At 40.1% G+C, this 27,043-nt stretch overlaps 1 protein-coding gene across 2 annotated transcripts; it reads left to right on the top strand.

The window, feature by feature from the left end:
• The first annotated feature begins 196 nt into the window (after positions 1-196).
• Positions 197-26,521, top strand: CHODL (chondrolectin). Of its 2 annotated transcripts, XM_030957530.1 has the most exons (8): positions 197-382; positions 15,127-15,439; positions 16,121-16,278; positions 20,010-20,057; positions 20,428-20,511; positions 21,855-21,957; positions 24,353-24,431; positions 25,980-26,521. In XM_030957530.1, exons 1-8 carry the CDS (start codon positions 292-294, stop codon positions 25,980-25,982), a joined length of 879 nt encoding a protein of 292 aa, XP_030813390.1. In that variant the 5' UTR covers positions 197-291; the 3' UTR covers positions 25,983-26,521. The 2 variants fall into 2 exon arrangements, with proteins under 2 accessions (XP_030813390.1, XP_030813380.1); XM_030957520.1 differs by lacking the exon at positions 24,353-24,431.
• Positions 26,522-27,043: the final 522 nt, after the last annotated feature.

The following is a 27,043-nucleotide window of genomic DNA, read 5'->3' as shown; positions in this document are numbered from 1 at the left end:
AGGGGCTGGGGCTGGATCGGAGGCTGGGGATGGGATAGGGGTTGGATTAGGGGCTGGGGCTGGGATAGGGGTTGGGGCTGGATCAGGGGTTCGGGCAGGGGCTGGGGCCGTCGCTGGGGCTGGGGGCGGTGCGGGGGCGGTCCCTCCCGGGGGAAGCAGATAAAGGCAGGGCGGCGGGCGGTGGGGAGGTGGCGGAGGGCTGGAGCGCATCTGGGTGCGTGTCCCTCGCTCCCCGGCGGCATCGCCCAGCCGTGAGCGCCTCTGGGAGCCAACCGGCAGCGGGGCAGCGCCATGGGGGCCGGAGGAGGGCTGGGGCTGGCGGCCGTGCTGGCGGCCGCGGTGCTGTGCGGACCCGGGGCGCTCGCCGGGCGCGTCCTCAGCGGTGAGTGCGCGGTGCGGGGCCGGTGCGGGAGCGCAGCGCTCCGGGAGCGGACCCGGGACCGAGCCCGCTGCCGAAGCTGCCGAACCCCCCGCGCATCGGCGGCGAGCGAGCGCCGGGAGCGCATCCCGGGCGCAGCTGCCCCGGCGGAGCGGGGATGCTGCTGCTGCGGGGAACGCGGCGGGATGCGGGGGGAACGCGGCGGGATGCGGGCTCCCGAGGCAGCCCCAAGTCCTCTCCTCCCTCATCTTCGCAGAGCCCTGGTTCGAATTGCTTCAAAAGATGGAGCGTCTGTCTGTGCGCCGAGTTTTGTTGGCAGCTGGACGGGGATGTTTCTTCTTTGTCTGCGGTGCTGTTGGGAGGAGAGGGCAAACTTTTAAGAGCGTGCGGCATAAAATAGTTTTGTTGTGTGTGGGTGCATCCACAACTCTCAAAACCAAAAGGAAGATAATACTTAAGAAACCTGTATCTAACATTGGAGCTTAGATTTAATTTAAGAGCTGTAGACTCCCACTGTGTGTTTGCAGTATACAGGTGTGTATGCTCAGAAACGGCTAAATTTGATGAAAAGACCCCTTTTAAGCTTACTTTGGTTCAGACCCTCCAGACTAAAGCTGACAGGCTCTTGGGGGTATGTTGTGTGTGTGCCTATAGATCCGTGCATTTGCCTGGAAACAAAGATTTTACACTCTCCACTCTGCTTGTTGGCAAGTTGTGTGTGTATATGTGGGTAAGAACGTGGCTCTTACAAACTGTCTCCAGAACAATAAAATTATTTGTGTACTGTTGTTTCAGAGGCTGTAACAGTAGCATATCAACAAAACTTTTTTGTAGATTTTTTTGTTGTTGTTCTTGCAAGCATTTGATTGCTGAATTCAGATAACTTTCTTAGTTGCTGAGGGAGTGCAGTCACTGGACCATTTTGATCATGCTCTGTTTGAAGCAGGTTCTAATGCTACAGCTGAGATGGGCTCTTGGGGTTTTGGTGAAACAGCATCTTCAGGAAATAACAGCTAAGTAGCAGTACTTGCAACACTTCGAAAAAGCTTGTTTGCCTCAACAGTAACCTGAAATATTTAATCTATACTGTGGATTATACTGGTTTGTAGGATACATCAAGCTCTAAGTATTACAATTTATATGACTGCTATTTAACACTAGGGTTTTTTTTAAGGAATAGTGAAGATTAATTATCTGTGAGATGCATTTGGCATTAGCAGCCTCAGTGCAGGAATCCATGTGGCTGAGGAAACCCAGTCCCTTAATCTTCCAGCTGCAGCTTCTGTGTTTAACTGAGACATAGGAAACTGAGGTCCAGCTTTTACAGCCATGTGTGATGTGTGTAAACTGCTTTGTCAGACTGCTCCTAGATGCACATTAGGCTTTGGGGATTTTGAGAGGACACAGCCTCTGCCCCATATTTCCCTGAAGCATTTCAAACCATATGATGAGTCTCATGTCACTGTATCGTGCTGATAATTCTTGTCTGATAAAATACAGGAGAGGGTTTGAAGCCACTTACAGACAGAACCATTTATGTACTATTAGTTTATGGGTTGAATTTGCATTCATTAGATAAAGGTTTCCTAGACAATAACAACCACATTTATTTATTCATGCTTATTGCAGATATCTTATGTACTGGAAGAACTTTTTTTTGTACCCTCTTTCTTCCTCTCAAGGACCACACCCATATTCTGGCACATGCACATGGATAGGTGCAGTACTAGCAGTCCCTGGCATTATTTTAGGCAAGAAACAGTACCATTGAATAATTGGGCAGTGTGTGCTGTCACCTGACTCCCATATATCTTACCTCTCTCTTGCATAAGAACCAGCAGTTTGGACTTAAATAAGCTTATGTTTGAAATAAAAAGTCTATATCTTAAACAGACCTATTCCTAAAAAAAAAAAAATTACTTATGTTTCAGTCATGATTAATAATCTGGCATAGTAGGAAATTCCACTGCTCTCATTCCAAATAAATATGTGGTTCCTATCACTCACCTAAGCTGTTTGTGAGGCTGCTTGAGTGCTGGCTGGACCTGGTGAAGAGTCCCATTAGCTGCAGTAAGTTTGCAGCAGACCTAGCAATAACTGCAAATTTGCTCCCATTTTGATCACAGTGTCAAGAGGACAGAGGAGAAAAGGCCTGCCTTTTCATAATGCCATTTTTTTAAGTAAAGGGTTTCTGTTGCTTTTTCCGAGTATGTTAGTTTTCCTAGGATATAATTAAAACTATTGTTGCCATCAAGCAATTTACATTTTGGTGTTATTTCTTTGCCATCTTTAATTTGGGAAGTTTTAAACAGTGATGCAAAATGCTTTTTAATTTTTAATATATCTAGACAGATGTTCTGTGGGCAGTGCTCACAGCCTCCATATCCAACTGTCTAGTGTTGCCAGACAATTGATTCCTATAGGGAAAAAATCCAAAGCAGTCTCAGGAGAAAGTGCTGAGTCTGCCTTGCTGTCCCATGACATCATAAAGAACATGAAGTGATGATAATGCAGTTTGCAAAGATGCAATTACTTTAAGTATCTATTGGGCAGGAGAGATGCAAGCTAATCTTATTACTAATCATTTAACAGCCTATGTATTAATCATAGATATTATAGCTTAATGACTGCTGTTTGTCTAGTTGTATTTCTACAGCTTTTAAAGTTTTGCTCTTTGCTATTGCTGTGCATCAATAGCAGATTAAATAGTGATGTAGTATTTTAAAACAGTATATATTTTGGTGCAAAAATACCTGGGTATATAAAACACAAAACAAGTGAAAACACTTGGTGAGTCAGGAAACTACCAGAGTTGCCCCTAAACTTTGTTGCTTCAGATGCCTTGAAGGAAGTGGATGTTTTCATTCACATGGCTTATGATCAGATTTGAGTTCTGCATAAAGTACTGCAAAGTAAGAGAATAAGCAGTGTCTTCATGGGTACTGGATTGATGAGAGATAACAAACCCTTTGCCTAAAGATGCATAATTTAATTTGATTTGCTTGGTCTGCTTATTACACCTGAGTTTGTCAAAGTGCAAGCATTTTCTCTAGATGAAACCTTCTGCTGTAAAATTTTGGGTTTGTGGGTTGGTTTTTTTTTTTGTGAAGTGTAAATTTTGAGATACATATGCAGCTCAGAATTTGAAAAGATATAACCTGATAAAAAACCTAAAACCTCATCTACATGTGTAACAGGTGTGTGTTGAACACATTTTGTTGGAAATATGCAGCATGTAGTTCCATACTACAAAAGCTCTTCTTGAACAGGCATACCCAGATAGTACAAGATCCTTTTGCTCAGCTGAATGTCTCAGGAATCACTAAAGCTGAGACTTGGAGAAATGCAAGAGAAGCTGGGCATTGAATTCCCATGGACTCCTTTATTATTTCTTCTCCTTATCCAGCTGTATTGAGCACTGTCTTCTTGGGGGCAAATCAATGAGCTGGGCTCTTAGAGTGAAATGAGGTGATGTTTCTGCTAAACACACCTTGCTGCAAACCAAGAAATTCCACAATACCCTGTGGAATGAGTTTTCATGAGACCTCTTTTGGTTGGAGGAGTCCTTCTGTAGCAGGGTAGAAATATCCAAGTACTTAAATCAGTTTCTAGAGTCAGATTTCTGTATTAGAGGTGATCCCCCTCTCTCTTTGTCAGCCATGTGTAGCTTACCTTCCCCATGAGTGAGAGTTGTACAGGTTGGCCAGGCTGCAGTTCTGTTCAGGGATAAGGGAAGAGACATGGAAAATCCTCGTGCTGTGTCTCAGACCAGCGTGCTGCTTTCCCAGGAATACAGCTTTTTGCTCACAGCAGTTTGTTCAAAAATAGAAAGGCATTGCAAAGCTCAAACTCATGATTGTCAAGTCCCAATATTCCACTTGGCTAAAGAGCCCAAGAGGAAATGCCTGTCATGGTGGGAGCTATGGTAAAAACCTTGTGGAATGGCATGGACAACCTGCTTGCTTTCACATGGCTTTTCTTGCTCCCAGAGAGAGAAAGCTGGGCTCCTGCCTGCTTGAACTCATGTTCTGTACCTTGATTTTAACTCTCTGTAGGTCAGGTCTGATCCTATGCAGGTCAAACTTCTCAGTTGTAAGATGTTTTCAGGGTGACATGCTTTGGTTGATAAAGGGTTCTATACAGCATTTTATTTTTCTGAAACTAATTCCCATAATGGCTTTCTCTTTGCAAATCTCTGATGGATCAGAAAAGAAGGTAGATGCTAATGTACAGTAGGTAAGATGAAACAATCCTTTGATAGCAATTGCTACACTCTAATCCCATTATAATCTAACTCTTACCTCTCACTCACTAGTTGGAACTTGAATCTCTTGCTGAAGCAGTCCCTACTGCCACCACTGACAAACAGTGGGACCTTCTGTTCTGACCAATCTTCAGAAATAATGAATCCTAACTAAAAAGTTGGCATGTCTCTAACTAAATCTGAATGTGGCTGCAGTATCCAGCTAATCTAGGCTCACTTTATCAGAAGGGAAGGAAAAAAGTTGATATTTTGAGAGTGGGATTAATTTCATTTAAATTAGGATTTTGAGTATACTGCAGAACTGTGCTACTGGATACTGCTATCTGTGTTTGTTTTGTTCACTTTTCTACACAGTGAGGTCAGTGAGTCAGTTTAGGTATGGACAGCTTATTGGGAAGAACTTAAGGTTGATGAAATGAATCCCACACTGTATCTCAAGGACTAAATGTAGTGTGAATTAACCAGTGATGCTTTACCTCTGAATTTTCTCTTAGTGTAAATTATCCTTTAAAATATTCTAACAGACTTCTCCTCCCCTCAAACTTCCCCTCAATTTTTGACTTAAGTGAAGTGTCACCAATTTTAAGATTCCATGTGGATTGGCTTTTCCCACTTTCTTAGGAGCAGCTGAATGAGCAAGGTTTTGCTTATTGCTTTCTCTTTTAAATTCTGGAACTGCCACAAAAAGAAAGCACCCCACACTCCTGTACTAAAATGCATAAAGGGTGTTTCACCCTAAGAAGCTCTTAAACCAAAGAAATTAATATAATTTGCACCCAAATATATTACCTAAATCTGTTGCAAATAATTTGGTAATAAATTCATGGAACTACACCTACTTGGAAAAAAGGCATTTGAATTTCACTGAAAATTACTGAGAATGGATGATGCTTGCTATGAAAAATAACTGAGAAGGAGTATGTTTTCTCTCTTCTCATTTTTTCTTCATTTAATTGACATAGAGGGGGATCTGCGGACTGAGGAGATTTGTGTTGATTGTCAGGAAAAGATTCTTCGCCCAGAGGGTGGTTGGGCACAGGAACAGGCTCTCCAGGGGGGTGGTCACTGCCTGACAGGCTTGGTCACACCAAGCCTGACAGACCTCAAGAAGAGTTGGCCAACACTCTCTTGGTGGGGTTCTTGGGGATAGTCCTGTTCAGGGCCAGGAGTTGGACTTGATGATCCTTGGGGATGTCTTCCAAATGAATGATGCTCTGTGATTCTATGACCAAAGAGTTATGAACTATTTCCTTCTGGAGGCAAAAATAAGAAAGAAGCCATCGGCAGCAACTGTCAAAAGTGCCTACATTTATGCCTGGGAGAAAACCTGTTGAGGGAACCAACTGATGAGTATAAAAGTGGATATTTGTGGAAGTGTCTGCTGGTTTAGGATAGGAGAATAAAACTATTCCCTGCTCCCCTTGGCAGGCACACACACCTAAAACATTCAGACTACAATTTTTGTCTATTGTGTCTATTCCACGGCAAGTTAACAACAACTTCTTAGCTGCCATATTATGTCTGTCTTAAAAGCTTCTGTGAATTCTGTTCTGGGCTTCATGGCTACAGAGGGAAAGTATTGATGAATGGACTTAATTTGAATCACAGAACTGTTTGGGTTGGAGGGGACCTTAAAGATCATGTCATTCCAACCCTCTGCCATGGGCAGGGACACCTTCCAGTAGACCAGATTGCTCAGGACCCCATCCAACCTGGCCTTGAACACTTCCAGGGATGGGACATCCACAGTTTCTCTTGGCCAGTCTTGTCAGTATTTATGCTTTTTAATAAACAGCTGAAACTGTAGAGATCTTGGTGTATCTTCAGGCTATGATACATAAAAATTTATTGTGTCACTGTGTTTACAAGAATTAACCCATATATTAGAGAATAAAAAAAACCCCAAAACATAGCAAACCCACTGCTAACAGCTTCAGCTGTTTTGTTTGGTTGAGGTTTTTTGTTCTGAGGTTTTAAAGTTCTGGGTAAAATAATCCACATCCCAGAACAGACTTATAGGTATGTAGCTCTTTCCAACACACTCTATTTCCTCTTACTTTGAATAGGTTCAAATAGATGCCATTGACACTTGGGTGTTATCACTGGCCTGATTCTGTCCAAGTTTTTCCTTAAAAAGGGGAAGGCAATTTACAGCTTTAGGGGGTTGTTTTAGCATCTATGTTGCCACTTTTTGTGAACCTCCAGGTCAGTGCATCTGTGAGCTGGCCCCTTAGAGAAGGAAGTGGCTGACTGCTACGGGGAGCACTGTGATATACACCTGTAAAGTTCACGTGATCAGAAGAAAGGAAAATAGTTATTACAGGAAAAGCTAAATGGGTCTCATGCTTGAAATTTATGATGTGTTAGATAGCTGAAACCAGAGCTGATGCCAAAATGAAGATATGTTTCGCTTAGAAGAAAGGACACCTGTCAGGGCTTTAATGATTTGACCTGGGGGAAAAAAGAAATAGTTTTTGGGAAATACTTTAGAGACTTACCTTTTGACACTGAGTTATGACTTGAGTCAGTGACTAAAACTTTTCCATAAAAATGGATATTAATTTTTCCAGTTGAAGACACCCTGTATTGATTCATGTAATTGTATGTTTTCCTGCAATGGTAATTATGGAGGGTGAAGTGTTGATTAGCTTCTAATGAGGTTTAGACATCAAGCTACTTCTTTACAGCTCTGTTGTCAATGGCCTGAGTTCCCTCCTTTGTGCACCAGGGCTGAGAAGCTAAGTACAAGAAGTAAATGTGTGTTTTCTTTGGGAAATTAGTGAACTGCTGTTTGAAGATGGCAGCTTTCATGCTGGCTGGTATTCCAGTTCCCAGTACATCAAGAACAAGCCTGAAGCACCACATCAGGGATTTTGAAAATCCAGACAAACTTTTGATTTGCTGTGGAAAAGGCAAATTCTCCCACCAATTTATTCAACATGATGAAGAAGATTTTGCAGGATAAGGAATCTTCCTGCATCCTCCCAAGACCTAGAAAAGCACAGGTTCTGAGCTCACAGAGGCTTTGACAAACCTCCCTAGAAATAACCTGCTTAGATCAATACTTGTCACAAGGGGTCTCTTAACTACCTATTTTTGTGACCAGCAATCTTGCTGCATTGTGGAGGGAAGCTCTCAGATCCAATTTTAATTGCACTTCTATTCAACTGATGGCAAAATCCAGGTGTTAGGAATGAGTAACATTTAATATATAAATGGGCACTGCCAGGTGCTCCTTTGCACTGTCTCCTTTTTGATTGCTTGATTTTTTTAAATGTGTAGCTATTTTGGGTCTATTGAGGACAGTTGTCATTCAGAAATAAGCCCACTCTCTGTCCCCAAAATAATAATAAGAAATAATAATAATAATAATAAGAAATACAATAACTGATCTAGTAGAGGCTAACATACAGGTGAAACCCCATTTTCAGCAATAAATGTAGTGAACATCACTTTCCATGGCAAAAGAAAAAATAAAGACAAGGACTGGACAGGAAAAATGCATCTTTTGCAGCTTCATAAGTGTACTAAGTCTCTGTATAAATGGTATAACACAGTAATTTGATTTTACCTAATACTTCATCATCTCTGTTTTTTTTCTCTTTGCAAAAGTTGCACTAATCCTAGAGATACCTGTTTGTCTGAGAACCTCTTGCATCATTGCTAATTCACAAGATATGGGATGGTTAATGGCTGAAGTTACATTATCTGGCCTGTGTTTGAGAGAGAGAAGAAAAAAATCCTATTTATCATTTTAGACTTTCTGTCCACAAATGCATCCATAACTTTTTTTTTCCCAAGAATTTAGCGAGAAGGATATCCATTACAAGAAGTATTTTAAGAATGGCTGATAGATGAGTTTTGCACAAGAAGTTGGGGGCAGGCTCCATTTAGGCACCTTAGACATGGTCTGCATGCTTTGATATGATGCATACAAACTCTGCTGTGCACATCTGCCTGAAGCACAGCTGCTGCATAGACAAATGTGGCCCTCAGGGGTTTTTGTATAAGCCATTAAAAGTGACCTGGAACCTTTGAAAATGTTTCACCCTGGGAAATCACTTAAGAAAAAACTGTATGATGACATTTTAGGCATAATCCTTAATCCAGAATAAATCAGTAGCAACTTTCTTTTCCCTCAGAAGGCTTGGTTTTCAGGAGGATTGGAGGAAAAAGTACCTGCTGAGGTATGGAAGAGATTGCTGTGAAGATAGTACAGATAAAAGCTGGCATGTGATCTGTACAGCAGGTTTTATATGAATGTCAAATTTATGAGCATGTGGAATTCCTTAAACTGCTCAGGACTGTGAGCTGAGAAACATCAGTGCTTTGAACACTGACTCAGCTGGAGAACGATGTGTAACACACTTTTGAGTGTTACGAACTTTGGGGGAGAAGAAGGAAACTTGCTTTTATCATAAATGCAGACAGAATGTAATCATGAAATGTTATCACAGTTGTGGTTTTTTTTAAAGTAATATGAATAATAAAAAAAATTATATTTGGTGGATGGATGCAAATATGATACAGTAAAACATCAACAGCAGTAACGTAATATAGCAAAATGTGACCAGCAGCTGAACCCAGGCAAAATCTGACTGGGTGATACAAAGACCATCTGACAAGATGCATCAGCTTTGGAACAAAATGTAATTAGGAAAATTTATTACCACTTAGTCTCTTCCTGGCCATGTTCTGGAGTGCATCACTGGGACTTGGTGTGGGACAGGTGAAAACAAATTGTGCCCAGTGTTCTGCATGCTGGTTGGTCATCCCTGAGGTCACTGAGCTCGTGCAAGCTCAAGACCAAGACTAGTCTTCATAACACAGGCAGAGAAAATTTTGGTTAATTGCCATAGATTTCTGTTTTGCTATTTCATTATCTCTTTCCCTTAAGTCCTTGTGTTTTTGTTTGTCACTTTGTTTTCAGTCTCCATCAGGCTCTTGCTGCTCTGGTTAATGTTAAATATTTCACACTGCTTTTTGCCAAGTGCTCTTCTCTTTTTTCTGCTGAATCCATTACCTTGGGGAGAAAAAAAAAAGTAAAAATAAAAAAACTTAATGGAGTTTAGTACATCAGGCTTTGTGCATTCATTTTTGTCTCTCTGCACATATGCTGTGCACATGCAGTGGCTGACCTAATCTAGGTGGATGGTAATGTTATCAAACCCTGGATTGCAGGTGAGTTTGTAAGGTTCAAGAAGGGTTAGTTTGTAAGGTTCAAGAGGAAGAGGAATGGGATTTATCAGCAGGGAGCTTATCTTCTACCTGATGTCTTCAAAGACTCCAGCTAAGTGAGGTGTGTCACTCAGGATGACCTTTGTGCCCCTCATGGGCTGTGGGGGTTTAGTTTAGTAATAAGCCTGATGCTCTTAGGGAGAGGAGTCTTTGACCTGGTTATTTTATCAGTAATTTTGCTTCTATGACACTTTGCTGTAACTTCTGTCATGACGGTAATCAAGGAACCTATTATTTGCTTAATGAAGCATGGTTATTAAAACATAATGAAGATATCACTGACTGAAATAACAGCTTGCAATTTGCTTATTTCTTTTTTTCTTGAAGGAGATTTTTTTTCCCTCCCTGTACAATTATCTGCAGAAATATTTTAATGAGCAATTTCGTTTAAAAATAATAATCCTTGTTCTGAGGCTGATATTTAAACATTCTACTATGGAGCTTCTGGGAAACACCCAAAGATGAAAATTGACCCATATAAATGGTAGCTAGCACTTTCTGGAGCAAGTCCTGTTCACTTGCTTTCATCAGCTAATGGGATGATGGGACCAAAAAAAGATTATTTACGTTGTATAGTATTTTAGCATGATTCATTCCAATAGTCTTGCTTACAAATCTAGTTTCTATTCAATTGTGACAGAAAAATTGGAACTCGATTTATACAGCTGAAATAACAAAATGTTGCTTTTGAACTGACTGTGGAGTCTGCTGAAAGATGTTAGAATAAGGTGAAGTAGCACATAGTTGATATTTCCATACTTATCTTGTCTCCTCTACAATGTGGTCCATTCTGTCATTTTTCAGTGGTAAATTATTTCTCCTTTGTAGTTCAGAAATTAGTAGTGAGAGAAGAAAATGAAGCTTTAAAACCTGACATCTCAGTGTGTTCCGAGAAGAGCACTAAAATGTCAACTGATTTGCCAGCTATTAAGGCACAACTGCAGATTTCCATTAACACATTTATCTGCCACGGTGGAACTGGTTCAAAGTCTGCTTCAAAAGAAGAAAGAAAAGATTCAGAGCAGGTCACTGCCTAAACACAGGGATTAAATTAACTAGAACAAGAGAAATTCACAGCTTCTTCCAGAAAGCTTACTGCTCTGCCTAGCACACTTCATTCACACTCTTTGGGTCTATGGATCTTAATGCCAATTATTTCTTTGTTTCTTGCTGTTTTCTCTGTTGGTTTCTGGAGGTATATTCTTGCAGAAATGATCAGCTTGTGAGGAGGAAATTATTTCTTTTGCCATAGATAGAGAGAGCAAAAAAAATGAAAGAGCAGTAATTTAGGAGTTGGATTTCATTCAAATTTTCCTTTTTTCAATTCTTTCACTGTGTAAAACTTGATGTTTAGAGTTACTTAACCCTTCCCAAACATCTGCAATAAAAATGGTGTCTTTAAAAATTATTCTGGTCAGTTTAAGGGAAGAAAGGAAATTTCTTCCACAAAGCTTCAAGGTTTTAACTTGCAAACCCTTGGATAGAAGTTGGGCCTTCACATCTGTATTCTGACAGCTCTGAGTGGGCTCCCTGCTTTGAGTGCACAATGGGAGCAAGCTGGGCACATATTAAGGGCTGCAGTAACTCTTTGCTCTTTGAATCACAAATAGTTTTCATCCTCCTTGCTGCTCCATGCATCCCCATCTGGTTTCCTTGGTGTGGGTGATGGAGCTGAGCATTGATGCAGCCCCTGTGTTGGACAAGTACACAGCACAGCTTATGGATACAAGCCTTGGAGCAGGTCAGAAACAGCACTTGCTGTGACTTGATGGCCTTCAAGGTCTTTGCCAGCCTAAAAGATTCTATGATTCTGCTTGAGTCTCCATGCAGCAGCTGATTGGCAGATGATCATCCTGAGAAAGCTCAGCTAGGCAGCCAGCAAGGATCCATTTGTTTCTCTAGAAGGTTTGGCTCAGATTTTGGGAGAGTCACAGAAAAGCAGAGGCTGTGCATGAGAACAGAGTGTGAGGGGAGCACTTCAGCCGCCTGAGAATCATGCATGGGTGGGGAGTGGATTGTGTGTTATAAAGGCAAAGTTAGCTGTTTTCCCATGAGGGGGAGGAGCAGTACAGGAATTATGATCCATAGTGGTCAGCCTGCTCATCACAGTTGGTTGAAAATTCCTGCATGACTGAAACTGTGACCAGGATGTTTTGATACCTGAATTTGCTCATAACTTGCTGCTTGATGTCAAGGGGAAGTATGTGCACAGAATGAAAGGAATAATGGAAGAGTTTATTTCAAAGATTGTCTGGGAAAATAAAAAGAACAAGACAATGGACAAAGCACGTTTCCTAAATTTGAATGTACATCTTGAATTAATGCTTTGAATCCAATCTTCAACTGCAGGGAAAGGAGTGGTCACTTTTCCTTGGAAGTGATTAGTGTCCTGCATAATTCAGTGCTGGGCTGTGGCTGTGGCTGTTTGTGCTGCTGTGTACACATGTGTACTCTGGCAATGAGCCATTGTCACTCACCCAGCAGTGAGGGTCAAAATGTTGATCAGCTCCTCCTTCCCTGTGCACTCTGTCCTGTCAGTGAGGCACAGCTCCTGGGGAAAATCGATCATGTTGGCAAAGTTGGAATTTCAGCATTGTAGAGGAAGGGAGTGAGCTGGGATTTCATTTCAACAATGAGCATTCATTGTTGCACTTCCCACTTTGGAACATTTAGACTTATCACTTTGTTACTTTGATAATAGTAGTTCTTTTTGTCGAAGAAGTCCAGGAGGAAGCCCATTATTTCATATGCATCTCTGTCAAAGGGTCTGTCCCTTGTTTCTTCAGCACCACAGCCCAGCTAGGATGGTGGCCCTTGCTGCATTTATTGGGAGCAAGGCTCCTAACCTATATAAGTGAAGGGAAATATCAGGAAAGAAATTGGGGCATACGTTGTGCTGTCAGGTCATTATCAGAGAAAGTCAAATTTGGCACTCTCTGCCTGATCTTGGAGCCTGGTTTTTCCCATATCTGTGGCACAATCTTGTCCTTTTTTTAGACTGTTCTTGTTCCTGTGTTATTTTGGTAGATTAATTACTGATAAACAACTAAATTTTCAGAAGTCTGTCTGCCAAGGTAAGAATGAGATTTAAAAGATGCTTTTCTTCCTGATAGTCCTTCTCAAGATAAACTTTAATAGGGTATTATAAAGTGAAGGTTTCAGAGTTTGTTTTTTTTTTCTAGAAAGATTACAAGAATTTTAGGAAACCCTAGAAAGTTAAGCATAGTATATCTCTGTTGCCCCTATAATTTAGCTTTCTACAACAGGAATGGTCCCATAAAAATGAGTTATTTTCAGATTTAGCTAAAAGTCCAGAACTGATCCTATTTTTCCATTCCTATATTAATGCATCTTTGATACAATCTGCTTATTCTCTGCAAATACTTGAAACTATGCTCTTTGCAAATACAGAGATGTCTTCGACAGCCCTTGTGCTGTCTGCTATTGGAAATATCCTACTTATTAAATACAAAAACGAAGCAATGCTAATGCAAAAAGAATGAACTTTATGTAGCTTTTAAGGTTTTTTGTTTGCTTTGATATTTACTCTTTGTGCAGAGGAAAACATTGCCTGGGAAAACATAAATATGGCTGAAGTTATGTGAGGGTGTTGCTGTTTCCCAGTGACAAATTGCAAATTTTTTAAGGTGAAACAGAATAAATCATGTTCAAATGTTATTTACATGAGTCACATATCTGGGTTTGCTTAAAAGTGAGACTAAATACGAGATTTTCAGATGCAAATCTGATACAGTACAATAAATTACTGTATTTTTTGTTGGTGTGGCTTTACCTCAAGTGCTGTGAGCAGTTTTGGGTGCCTCAATATATGAAGGATAAAAAGCCCTTAAGGAGAGTGTCCAAAGGAGAGCTATGAGAATGGTGAAGGGCCTTGAGGGGAAGATCTATGAGGACCCACTCAGGTCATTTGGTCTGTTCCGCCTGGAGGAGACTGAGGGGAGACCTCATTTTGTTCCTCAACATCCTCACAAGAGGAAGTGGAGAGGCAGACACTGATCTCTTCCCTCTGGTGATCAGTGATAGGACCCAAGGGAATGGCCTGAAGCTGTGTCAGGGGAGGTTTAAATTGGATAGCAGGAAAAGGTTTTTCACCCAGAGGGTGGCTTGGCACTGAACAGGCTCCCCAGGGCAGTGGTCACAGCACCAAACCTGACAGAGCTCAAGAAGCTTTTGGACAACACTTTCAGGCATGGTGTGACTCTTGGGCTGTTTTTCACAGGGCTGGGAGTTGGAACTCTATGGTCCTCAGTGATCCCTTCCAGCTCAGCATCTTGTGTGATTGTCAGATTTTCCAGTAAAAGAATGACTTTTGTTGATTTCTAAACAGTCTAGATAATACCTGGTAGTTTTTTGTTACTTTGGTATCCTTCAGTCATTTTTACTTAACAAAATAAATTTTCCTGCTTTTCTTCTACAGTGATAAATTTCTATACTGGAAAAACTTGATTTTATTTTTTTAAGAGATGGTTATATTTAGAAGCCTTATTCTGTCCCTAAATAAACATACTGGATATCAGTTGTGGCTGATAAGTGAGTGTGTTAATTCCTTATCTTGTATATCTTAAATAAACTCTAGAGAGTCTTAGTAGTTGAAAATGATCATTATTTTTCCTTTTTAGGAAACAGACATAAATCTTTCTCACACAAAGAACTGTAAGAAGCAGACTCTCTCCTCCAATAGACCTTTACAGGTTGTGCTTAGGCACATTGTAGTGAAGAGTGCATTATGGATTCCTCTCTTATGTACAGCCTCTCAAGGTTAACTTAATGGATCAAAAAAAAAATTGAGCTGCTTCTTGCCACTAAACATGTGTATTTGAAACTTTTAAAATTGTATAGCTCTGATTATACAATAAAAGTGAAGTTGGTCCATTAGTATGCAATAGTCAAGGAATATGCTCCAAACAGATCCTAGCTACAACAGAGAGGCCTGATGGTACAGTCATTATAAAGTAAATATTTTTTCTAGAGCCTGTTGGGAATCTTCAGTGTTTTGGAGAGTTTCACAGGCCATATCAAGATGGCATAGATTTCCATGAATTGTGTGCTGTTTGAAATTTAAATTAGAGCAAAGGATTTCAGTGGTGCTAGGTTATCACCGTGAATCCTCTCAGGCAAAAATCTCCCGTCCTTCACCAGCATATGCATGATCTGCTGTATTCTTTTCTTGCAGCTTTGATGTTCATCACTGTGCTCTGAACAGTCCCATGTGTTTGTTTTCCAGGCCAGAAGGTGTGCTATGGTGCCTTCAAGCATTCGTGTTACAAACTAGCCTATTTCCAGGACTTGTCTAGACGCGTGGGCTTCCAGGAGGCCCGCCAGGCCTGTGAAATCGATGGTGGGGCTTTACTGAGCTTGGAAAGTGAAGCTGAGCAGCAGCTGATAGAAAACATGCTGCAAAACCTCACCAAATCAGGCTCTGGGATTTCTGATGGTGATTTCTGGATTGGGCTGTGGAGAAGCGGCGATGGACTGGCCACGTCGAGTGCTTGCCCCGACCTCTACCAGTGGGCTGATGGAAGTATGTCACCATTCAGGTAAGGGTGTGAAACTGCCCATTGACAAGGTTCCAAGGAAAGGAATGGAGCCTGAAGTGCCAAACCTTGCTTGACAGCATGAAGTTTGTGGCATCTCCCCCCTGACTTGTCCAGATGAAGGATAGCTGACAATTGGGGTTTTGAATTTGAAGCTTTGACAGGATGGCATTGTGTGTATGGCTTCAGCCTACGGATTCCTTTGCTCCCACCCACAGAGTTTTTGCCTCTGCAGGATGTTTGGAGGTTGTTCTGCCACACACAGAGTCCTTCAGGTGTGGTCTGAAAGCAGGCAGGTAAATTCTGCAAGGCTCTGGCCCCCTCAAATCAGGGAGCCAGCCACCAAATAAATTATTGTGAGATGCTTAGCGTAAATTGTTCTGTTTCTACCCTTTTTGAAAAACCTTTAACTTCCTGATGAAGCCAAAGATTGTAGTAGCAACTCACAGAACTCAAGGAGACAAAGAAGAGTCTAATAGGGAGGAAAGCAGAGCAGTAGGGTGTTATTTCTGCAGAAGTGCTTTGATCAGAATTGTTTAATATTCAGAGATATTCTCGGGCCTTTCACAGAAGGCTTGTGGGAAATGCAGAATGCCTTTGAAGAGGATGGGACTGTTTGGGCTGATGTTTCTTCATTGATGCAAACACTTTGTCATCCTGATGAACCTTATCTTCAAAAACTAGAAACTGGTACACAGATGAGCCTTCCTGTGGAAGTGAAGCCTGTGTGGTGATGTATCACCAGCCAACTGCAAACCCTGGTCTGGGAGGGCCATACCTTTATCAATGGAACGATGACAGATGCAACATGAAGCACAATTTTATTTGCAAATATGCCCCAGGTAGGTAAAACTGAAGTTATATTTCACTGGTGGGGAAATTGTTTTAGAAAACAATTGCCTCTTAATTTGTGAGGGAATCTTCAAGTATCTTTTGGCCTGTGGCACTGGTTCCTTTGGTGTGTGCCTGCGCTGGCAGTAACAGGGGGATATTATATGTCAATAACAACTATTAAAATACATTTTTACTGCATTTAAATAAACCTGTTTATAACTAATAGGAATGATTTCAAAGTCAGCTTCACTATCATGCATTCCCAGGTTTTTTTTTATTTAATTAATTCCCTTACTTCACAAAGGATTTTAAGTCTACATTTTCTACTTTCTAGGTAGGATGACCAAGACATCTTGGTCCTCCTGTAAAAAATATTGCACTGTCCTCATAGTTGCAGCTCTCCCATTTTATACCAACTTACATGTGGTGGTTGGTTTAAAAAGTAATGGCTTGAAGAGTGAAGTCCAGAAGAGCAGGAAAAATTTCTGCATTCATGCATGTAGACTTAGAGAGATATGAAAAGCAGATGCATGCTAGTTGAGATGGTGACAGAAAAAACATATGTTGGGCAATTTGGCTGTATTTTCAGACATGACATAAGTTCTGTATATGTCAATAGAGGAAAAGTGAACTATAAACTAGAACAAGGTGCAAAACCAGAAAGGACATAAAAAGTAAACTTTCCAGTTTGAGCCTGTAAAATTTTCTGTTCTTGGCCATACTTAAAGTAAATGAAAATGTGTTTTTCAGCAGGATTATGCAAATATTTTCAAACAATTTTTGGTGTGTTTGTTTTTCAAAACTAAGCTACAAGTCAGAATGCATATGAAATTACGGATTTAGTACATTTATTAATTAATAAAAACTCAAGAAATGGCCCTTGGGAATCTCATGAGGTCTGACAGACCAAGTCCAAGCTGCTGCACCTGGGTCAGGGCAGCCCCAGCACCAATCCAGGCTGGGGATGAGCAGATCCAGAGCAGCCCTGGGAGAAGGCCCTGGGGGTGCTGGTGGGTGAGAGGCTGGCCATGCCCTGGCCATTGGGAGCCCAGAGCCCCCCGTGTGCTGGGCTCACCCAGAGCCCCGTGGGCAGCAGGGCAGGGAGGGGATTCTGCCCCTCTGCCCCCTCTGCTGAGAGCCCACCTGCAGGGCTGCATCCAGCTCTGGGCTCCCAGCACAGCAAGGACAGGGACCTGCTGCAGCCAGGCCAGAGGAGGCACCAAGGGGATCAGAGGGATGGAGCAGCTCTGCTGGGAGGAAAGGCTGAGAGAAATGGGATTGTTCAGCCTGGAACAGAGAAGGCTTTGGGGTGACCTAATTGCAGTTTTCCAGAACCTGAAGGGAGCCCACGGGAAAGATGGAGAGAGACTCTTTAGAAGGCTCTGGTGTGACAGTATAAGGGCAGACTTCAAACTGACAGAGAGTAGGTTTAGATTAGATATTAGGAAGAAATTATTTTCTGGGAGGGTGGTGAGGCCCTGGCACAGGCTGCCCAGTGAATCTATGGCTGCCCCATCCCTGGGAATGTTCAAGGTCAAGTTGGATGGGGCTCTGAGCAACCTGGTCTAGGGGAAGGTATTCCTGCCCATGGTAGGGGATTGGAAAAAAGCTGTTATTTAAGGTCCCTTCCAACCTAAACCATTCTATGAAATCCTACTCTTAGCAGCTATTTGAACTATATAATCTGCAGTTTCCTACCTTCTTTCTCTATGCTGGTGATCAAAAAATAATCACTCTCTTTGTAGAGATCTGTCTGTCCATACAGATCCAGGCTATTTTGTTCCTCTGGTTTTGGTGGATACATATATTTTTCACTTTTTGGTCACTTAATGAGGATATTAATGGTAATTAATATTGCCAGCAAATATTAAATATTTGGCAGAGTTGATATACCAATGTATTTTGGCATACTATCGCCCCCAAAACCTGTTCCTGCTTTTGAAATTTTTGGTGGTTATCACTGCTTTATGATGATCAGTAGTCATCATAGGCCTTTCAAGGAAATGAAATAATTTTATCACTTTTAGAACTGTTCAAATTATTTTGAAATAGTATAACAAAATAAAAATGCTTCGTGTTGTTTAAAACCCAACATTTTTACGTCAGAAATTGCAGGCTTTATTAAAAAGGTTTGGTTTCAGGTCTATTTTGTAGCTTTAAAAGCAAACAAATTTAAATTAGATAATAATTCTGTACAAGTGAACTGCTTACCATTCTGGTTGAGATGTGATAAAGAATTGCTTTTTCTATTGCTTTTACCATCTGAGAAAATGCTGGATATTTTGGATTGTCAGAAAACAAGGTGATAACAGTAACAATGAAAATGCATTTGTATTTCTTTCTCTAGGTAGAAGTGGGTTACTAGTTTATAATGAGACATATGAGGCAAACAATGCATAGGTAGATTATTGTTAGTATTGACATTGTTATGCAGCTAAATGCAGTACTACTGAATTGTAGCTATTTATTTTTCAAACTGTTGGAATTGTGCTCTTTAGCAAAACAGACTATTCTCCAGAAATGTATTTTGCTGTCACATGGAGGAAAGGAGTAGATGCAAAAATGTATATAAATAGATATATGACATTTCTTTCACTGCCTGAAGAAAGTTACACAATGTTTGTAGGAAAATTACTTTTGTTATCTCAAACCAAATAAGACTTACAAAAGACCTTTTTTTCCCCCCTCAAATCACTGTAAAGGCTTCAGTGTCAGCTCTTAGCAGTGCAAAATACATCCATTTCACCAGGAGTGCTAAAGTGCCACATGCATATTGAATTTCAGCTTGTTATCAGAGTATGTTATTTTTCACAACTCTCCTGTCTGAACTCAGTATAGGGTGCATGACACCAGCCACAGGCCAAAACAGATTGCAGGTGACTTTGATAAAGTTTCATCTAATTGTATCATCAGCAGGTCCAGGACAGTGCTCATTAGGCAGCCTTGCTCAAGCAGCAACTACATTTCTGGTAGACACTTTTATTTTTCCAAGCCCTCCCTTGACAGCATTTACTGCTGCAATGATCAGCCTGGCTTTGGATCTTATTGATCATTCAGCAATCTTAAACTTAATTATAGGTTGGTAATTGCGACCTCATTTAGTTCCTGTCCAGCTCCTGTAGGTTTGATTATGCAATCAAATTAAAAACTCATCTCCTCTTCTGCTGTCAAGAGACAGCAGCTCAGTTCTTTGGGGTATCTTGGTGTCTTTCCTTATATAAGGCCAAATGTAACTATTTTTTACCAATGTAGGTGAAATAATTACCATTATTTACTAGGCTTTATTGCTGTTTTGATTTCTCCTAGCAGTTTGTATTTATCAAGACACTCAGAACTGTAGTCTCATAGCACTTGTTAAGTTAGTATAACCTTATGACAGAGAGAACTTAATATGTTGATTTAGAATTGCCTGCACAAATGAAGCTTTGGATATGTTAGATACTTTATTCAGCACAAGAAGTTAGGGTTTGACCATTAGCCATTAAATCAGAGGCCACCAAGAATTGAAACTAGACTAAATTATGGCCTTCTTCTAAGGAGCAAAAAGTATGAACTAGAGGTGATCTGACACTAGTTTGTAAAGAGTCTTGGTAAAAGATGAAATGCTGAAGAATTAAGCAATTATTGTTTGGGGGAATGTATCAATTTCTGTGATACTGCATGAAAAAAATGGAAACATCTGTTTTATTGCACACATTTTTCATTCTTCAACAATCAATTTCAAATATTGATTTAACAGATAATGTCTTAGAAAAAGAATTAGGAGACAGAGCAGAGCCAGAATACGGTAAGAAATTTTGACACATTACATTCCATTGCACTGGTAAATACATAATTATAAGGATACCATTCAAGAGCCTCCAAAATTACTCAAGTTTAACAGGCACAGTTAAGAACTGGAACATAGGAAAAATTAATTCTTCAGAGAGCAACAGCTAAAAATATATGGCTGTTGTTCAGAATAACACTGCTTGTAATTCTTCTTCCAGATATAATTCCAATTTTTAAAATAAAATCCTGTACACATGTATATTTAATAAATCATAAAAATGTTCATTTTACAAATAGAAATTAAAATGTAATTACTATTAATTTATTAACCAACATAATGGCCATATTTTTTACTGTTTTCCTAAAATGTCTGATCTCCTTTTCAGATATTTTTCCAACAGTGCCAGCAGGAAATCCTTATGACACAAGCAAACCAGAAGATCAGTATCATATTATTGCTACTGAAACAGGTAATGTGTTCATATGAATGTAGTGTTCTGCTAAAAATATTAACAGTGGAATTAAATAAATATTTCAGTTTCCATTTTTGTCAATAGGAGGAAACAGTCTGTTTCCCTGGGAAGTGCCCTGAAAATACATATATTTGAACAAGATTTCAAAAGTCTTAGTCCTTTTAGTTGCTGTGGAAACAAGTTATTTCCTTGTCTCGCCAAACTTAGAATAAACACTGTGTCCATAGCTCCCCCAAGTACCCTGTGTTTTTGGAAAACCATATGCTAAGAGGAGTTCAGTGCCTTGATGAGCTTCCCAGTAGAGATGACACTTGATATTTGGGAAGTGGATACCTACTGCCCATGTTCTGCACTGCCCCAGACTGCTTCATTCAACAGTTTATCTTCTGAGTGGAGTCCCAAGGCTCAGGAAGAGTTGTAGCATGGCTTTGCTTCAAGGAACTGAACATGTCTAAGGAGCAGCCCTGGATTTTACAGGATTGCACCCTGGGATTATGGAAAGGGCGTGCTTTGTTTGCCCACTGGTTGTCTGGTTTTGAGCCAGCTTCCTAACAGATGTTTCCATTATTTTCAACTCCAGAGGAATTATCATATTGAGGAACTGTGGTTTGTAATAAATTATACCTTTTAATACTATCTGTGCGAAGACTCTAAAACTTGAGCACAACATGCATATTCACGTTTATTCTTGCTAGGGAAAATATTTTCAAAATAGGACAATAGGTAAGAAAATCTCCACAATTTGTACATTAAATGTGTACTAGTACAAAACATGGGCATATAGTTACTGGGAAGCAGTACCCTTCTGGAAGCTGCAGACCCCATCCTCTATTGTAGGCAGATGATAGAGTCTCAGTTTGTACCATTTCCCACTCCTTTTGTGCAGGGACCTGCAGAGGAACACCTTTAGCTCTCCTCATTAGTCAAGGAGAGGCTTTTTATGTGTCTTTTAAGGGGAAAGGGAAGATGAGAGCCAGGCTTATTCCCCCTGTGGTCCTGCATGGGCAGGGAATCCACATACAAGGATGACAGAGTCTACAGTTGAAATGGACTGTAAAAAAAATTAGGCTGTGAAATGTACTCCATTAAAACACTTGAATTGTGAATTAAAAAATTGGAAAATATCAGAATTGAAGACCTTAAGATATATTTTCCATATAAGTCAGGTGCTGCTTTATTCTTGATACTGCTGACTTCTCTTTGGAGCTCTTCCTGTAGAAGGAATATATGTGTTCTTTTGTGTAAGTTAATGTATTCCTGTTACTTTACTCCAGATTTTTCCTGACATGGTTAAAAGCATTTCAACATGGGAGACATTAATGAGAATTTTTGTCTTGTAGGTATAATTCCGAATTTAATTTATGTTGTAATACCCACTATACCACTGCTGCTGTTGATACTGGTGGCTTTTGGGACTTGCTGTTTCCAGATGCTTCATAAAAGGTAAAATATACTCATCTGTAGTGGTTTTATGATGCAGAATTCATATTTCCATTGGCAAGCTATTCCTACTGAAAGACTGCTTACATCTATCCCCAAATATGCAAATAAGTGCCTTTTCATCTATTAAAATGCAAGTAGTTTACAGCTGTTACAGCTGAACATTCACCTTCAGGCTTTTTCCACAACATGCTGAGATAATTCTAGGTCTCAAAGAATGCTGCTGCTGGGACTCCACCTGTTCCTGAAGAAAGTCTCTTCGCAGATCACTTGACAGGCAGGGCAGTTGTCAGCACTTTGACTTCACCTCTTTTGTTGTGATTACCACCTGTAAAGTACCTGGCCTGTGGGAAATAGTAGAGGGGTCCCTCACAGATACAGGGTGAGCCCAAGGACTCAATTTCTAACCCAAAGTAAAAATTTGTTCCAAGGACAAACCTAAGGGGCAGCAGCTGCTTAATCCTGTTCCACTGAACATACCATACAAACAACAAATGGACCACTGGAGCACAGGAATTGAAAAGGAAAAGCAAAAGCTTGCTTTGAGCCACACACTAGTGTGATATCCTTTGTACATCATGTATGTGCTTAAGAGGGTGCATAAAATAAATAGATATGTATTCATAGCTGTGGTATCAAGTAAGGGTACTATTATGCAAAAAAGAAACATTTCAGCCTTTGAAATACAGTACAGTTTGCTTCAGGCTTTAAAATTCTTTGGACTTTTCATTTTTCTCAAAATATGATATAGATACGTAAAGACATGACAGCATATAATTTATGTTTTTTTCTGAACTAGTTTTTCTGAAACTCTCAAATATAATTTATCCTTTAGTTCAGGAAGTGTTTTCAACTTAATGCAGTCCAGAAGAGTTTAAACTGAAATATGTTTCATAGATAGATGCTGTGTACATAAAATATCAAGAGTAATAAGCAGATTTGTAAGCTGTTTTCTCTTTTGAAGACCAGGAATATGATATCACAGTTTTAAGAAATTAAAAAAAATTTCTTGCTTATTTTTAGCTCTTTATTTTTTCCTTATGGTTTTTACTTAGTATTTTCTGCCAATAGCTGCAGTAACTTATTTCAGGTGAGAAAACACTCCAAATGTGAAGACTGTTTCTGTGTGAGTGAATGTACAGTGATATTTGCAGTACTTGGTACCATGCCTCATTGAAACAAGTAGCCATAAAGAGCAGAATATTACGAGGTCTGAATAACAAACTTGATTTTTTTTAAAATGCATTTTCTATAAGAAAAGGAAAATGTACACTTTCCAACCTGTCTTATGACAGGCAAATACAAGCCTGTGAGAGGTTGTATAGAAACCTCACCACTGGGGTTGCAGAAGATTGGAAGCTCAAAGCAGAAAAGAGTAGTAAAATAATAATATGTATAACACTAACAATTGCACAGTAATTGAATTCTGGAACCCTTATTACAGTGGCCCTGGATTTCTTGGTAAGTATGGTACATCTTAGTAGCTTTTCTGTCAGGTGCTTCTCTTCTGAGAAAAGTTTTAGCCCTTGAATACTCCTGGGAAAGCAGTGATAGATTCATGGCCCACTGAAATCAATAGAAAAAGTAGTGTAGACTTCAGTGGGCTTTGATCAGGCCTTTGATGCTATAGCACTTCATCCAGAAGTAATTCATCTGAACTTCCAAGACTTCAAAATTGCATGACACAGATATTGGAAATTCACCTTGGAAGATTTCCTTTTTTTTTTCTGTTTGCTGATTAGTTTGATAGATGAAATGATACAAAAATCAAGGACAAAATGGTTTTGATGCAAAACCTTTTTATTGTTTGTTTGTTTGTTTGTTTTTGTTCCCAGAATGTCTATTTTGAGTTACATCAAAACCTTTAATTAAAGAAATTAAACCATTTAAAAAATCATTTAGATGAAAAAAAAAGCTATCACCAAAAAAAAGTATTTTATCTTTTGAAACAAAACTTTGTTTTTAAAAAAATATTTTCCTATCTATTTTTGATTTCCACTTATGACCTCCCTTGCAAACCATTTTAGTTCATCACAAATATGCAGCTCTTGGGCAAAAAACAAATCAAAAGAAGAAACAATAACTTGAACTTATCAGCTGGACACTTTAGAACTTTATGAAAGGGATTCTGTCCTGCTGGGGAAGGAGGGACCCCCAACTTTCCACGTGAACCTGACTTCTCATTCTTTTTTAGGCTTCCACAACATGGTGACCTTTCCTCTGAAAGCCACAACCCATGGCCAACCAGGACATGCCTAGCTTGAAAGGTCATGACTAATTTTGCCTGTCATTGGGCTCTTGAAGGGTAGTAATAAGGCAGAGCAACACCTCGTCCCTGTAGCTGGCAGAAATGATCAGCTCATTCATGCTTAGATGCTCTCCCTTTCATTTCTTCCAGGGAAGCAAGGAGAAACTGCTTCAAAGACCCATCTCCATTATCATCTGAATGCCTTGCAGAAAGTTTAAATTCCAACCTGGTATATTTCTCAGTTTCTATGATTGCATTTGATGGTCAAAACACCAATATGCTCAAGCTATTTATTGCATCTTACCTTTGTCACTAAAATCTGTTTCCTGAACCAGCTGTGAAAATCAGCATAGGTTTGTTGAAGATAAGCTCATTTGATACATTTGATCCGAGGTATTTAGAAATTGCTCCTGCTGTGTGGCAAGGACTCTCCATTCAAAGCCTTTCATCATTATTTTGTGCCTGCTTTTACTGGATTAATCCAGAAGGAAGTAGTGACTTCGTTTCTTTAAGAAGGAAGCGCTGGAACTACTCGGTTCATTGCAATTGCTTTGTTTATAGCATTGTGGCCTGATCTAAAGTCCACTGAAGCCAAAGGGAGTCTTTCCAATTACTCCAATGGGCTCAGGTACATAATGCATTACTTTGTAGGACTTCAGAGGTAAGTCTGGAGGGACTGAAAACTACTGTAGCATTCAGCACCCTCGAAGCACATTTTAAATCAACTCAGACTCGCTTGCATTCACACACCAGGAAAGGAGTAAAACTGAATGTATAGGACTGTTGGGACTCTTAGGTTTCCACCTTACAGAGTTATGTAGGGCTACTTCTCCTCTTCTGGTTTTTATTTAATTGGGGAACAAAAAAACCCAAAACCCATCAGTGTGAAATATTCTACCCAAAGATTGAAGCATTTTCACTGAAATGCAGCTGCAATGGCTCCTGAAGTGGCTCCTATTTCAGTAGTCTGCAGTGCACTGTCGTCTGCCAGTCTAAGTGAGGGAAGATGGTGTATTGTGGCATTTGTAGCCATGGAAAGACTGCCATAAACTTTCTGGATGCCTCAGGGCTCCATGGAAAAATCAGGGCAAACACATGAGCAGTATTGCAGAGCAAGAACTTTTTGGAACCAGTTTTATCCTTTTTTTCTTTTTTTAATTGAAAAACACCAAACACAAAACCTGCTATTGACAGTTTTGACTGAAAACTAGCCCTAAGGAAGCTTTCTACCAGTCATTCATTGCCAGGAGTCTGATCCATGTGCCATCACTTCATGAGATGTCAGGTCAAGCCCCGAAGGGAAGGGGCTCGCTGGCGCAGGGGTGCGCAGTGACCTCGTTGGTGTACCCAGGGTGGGCAGGGGTCTGGTACCCACTGGGGTGGGTGGGCTGCACCTTGGGCATGGATTTAGGGGGTTTGTATGCTCTGCTTCCCCCGCAGACAAAGGGAAGTGCTCAGCTCTCACCAGCCCTGGTCAAACGGAGTCCTTCTCTGAAAAGACTACTCTGTACGAGAGGTGTGGTTGGATGGGAACTGGAAAAAAAATAAATAAAAACCATCCAGGCCAATTCAGTGCAGTTCCTGGGAGCAGCACTGCTAAGCAGAGTGGTCTGGTAATTTTTGGTAGCAGTGCCACTGTGAATGGGAAGCCCACACTGTGAGAGCACCAAATGTGGCCTTGAGATCTGGGGATGGAACGCTCAGGTCTGATCACAGAGCTGAATCAGGACTGGAAAGGCACACATGCACTGAAATAGTTTGTATTTTTATTTTTCAGTAAAGGAAGAACAAAAACCAGTCCAAACCAGTCCACACTATGGATTTCAAAGACGCCTAGGAAGGACAGTAGCATGGAGGTATAATGATTTACTGACTGAAAATGAGGCAAAAATAACATTTTGCAGTGAGGCTGTATTATAATGTCGTCAAAGAACATTAGCTTGGAATGGCTTGAAAATGCAAAGGATCTACAAGAATGAACTGTAAGCTCCCCCTTGAGGCAAATGTTCAGATCATTTTTATATGATGTTTGTTTATTAATTCAGTAACAAAATATGCCATGCTAAATAAAGGGTATGTGTTTATTTTGCTAAGAGATGTAAGTTAGCTAGTTGTGAGCAATGAAATGAACAGAGCATTTGAAGTTTTTATGGGGAAATATCCACAGTGTATGTCAGTTTTAAGACTGTTTGTAGTTAAACAAACCTCCTCTGTTTCTTTTAGTCTCTCATGCATTGTATTGTATAGTCAATGTACAGTAAATGGAACTGACAATTTTACAGTGTAACAATTATTTATCTTTGCATAAAAGTTTGATACAAAATATTTGTTTAGTGTTTATTTGCACACTTAACACAGTTTTTGAACCTCGCGAACAAATATTATTTTATTAAATAATGACATGGTTGCTGACAGAAACAGCTGCCATATTGTGACATCAATCTGATGTGGCAAAATTCAAGGATTCATCAAAGCCCTTTGCTGTCATAGAATGAATTCCTTTTGCCGGGGAATGACTATAACCTTTTTTCATATTGGCTCAAGGTCAACATAAAACTTGGAAAGTGATACATCGTTAATGGTGTGCCCTTTAAAGGCAGCTATGAGTTGTTACTTCAGTCAAATATTTTTCTGATGGAAAAAGAATTTAATTGGGCAAGACTTTAAAATTACTATTTCAGTAAGTCTACATAAAAAAGACATTAAAGGTCATTTAAATATAGCTAATAGTTTGTTAGGAATAATATAATGTTGGAACAAAGAGAAGAAAAAGGCTTTTTCTTGGAAATGGCTCTCATAAATTGATTCCTACATTACTCAGACTATTATCTAGAACCGCAT

The sequence above is a fragment of the Camarhynchus parvulus genome, chromosome 1 (assembly GCF_901933205.1).
Source record: "Camarhynchus parvulus chromosome 1, STF_HiC, whole genome shotgun sequence".
NCBI classification, from domain to species: Eukaryota; Metazoa; Chordata; class Aves; order Passeriformes; family Thraupidae; genus Camarhynchus; species Camarhynchus parvulus.
Note: the sequence above shows the minus strand (reverse complement) of the source record. Positions and strands in the feature narration are given on the sequence as shown.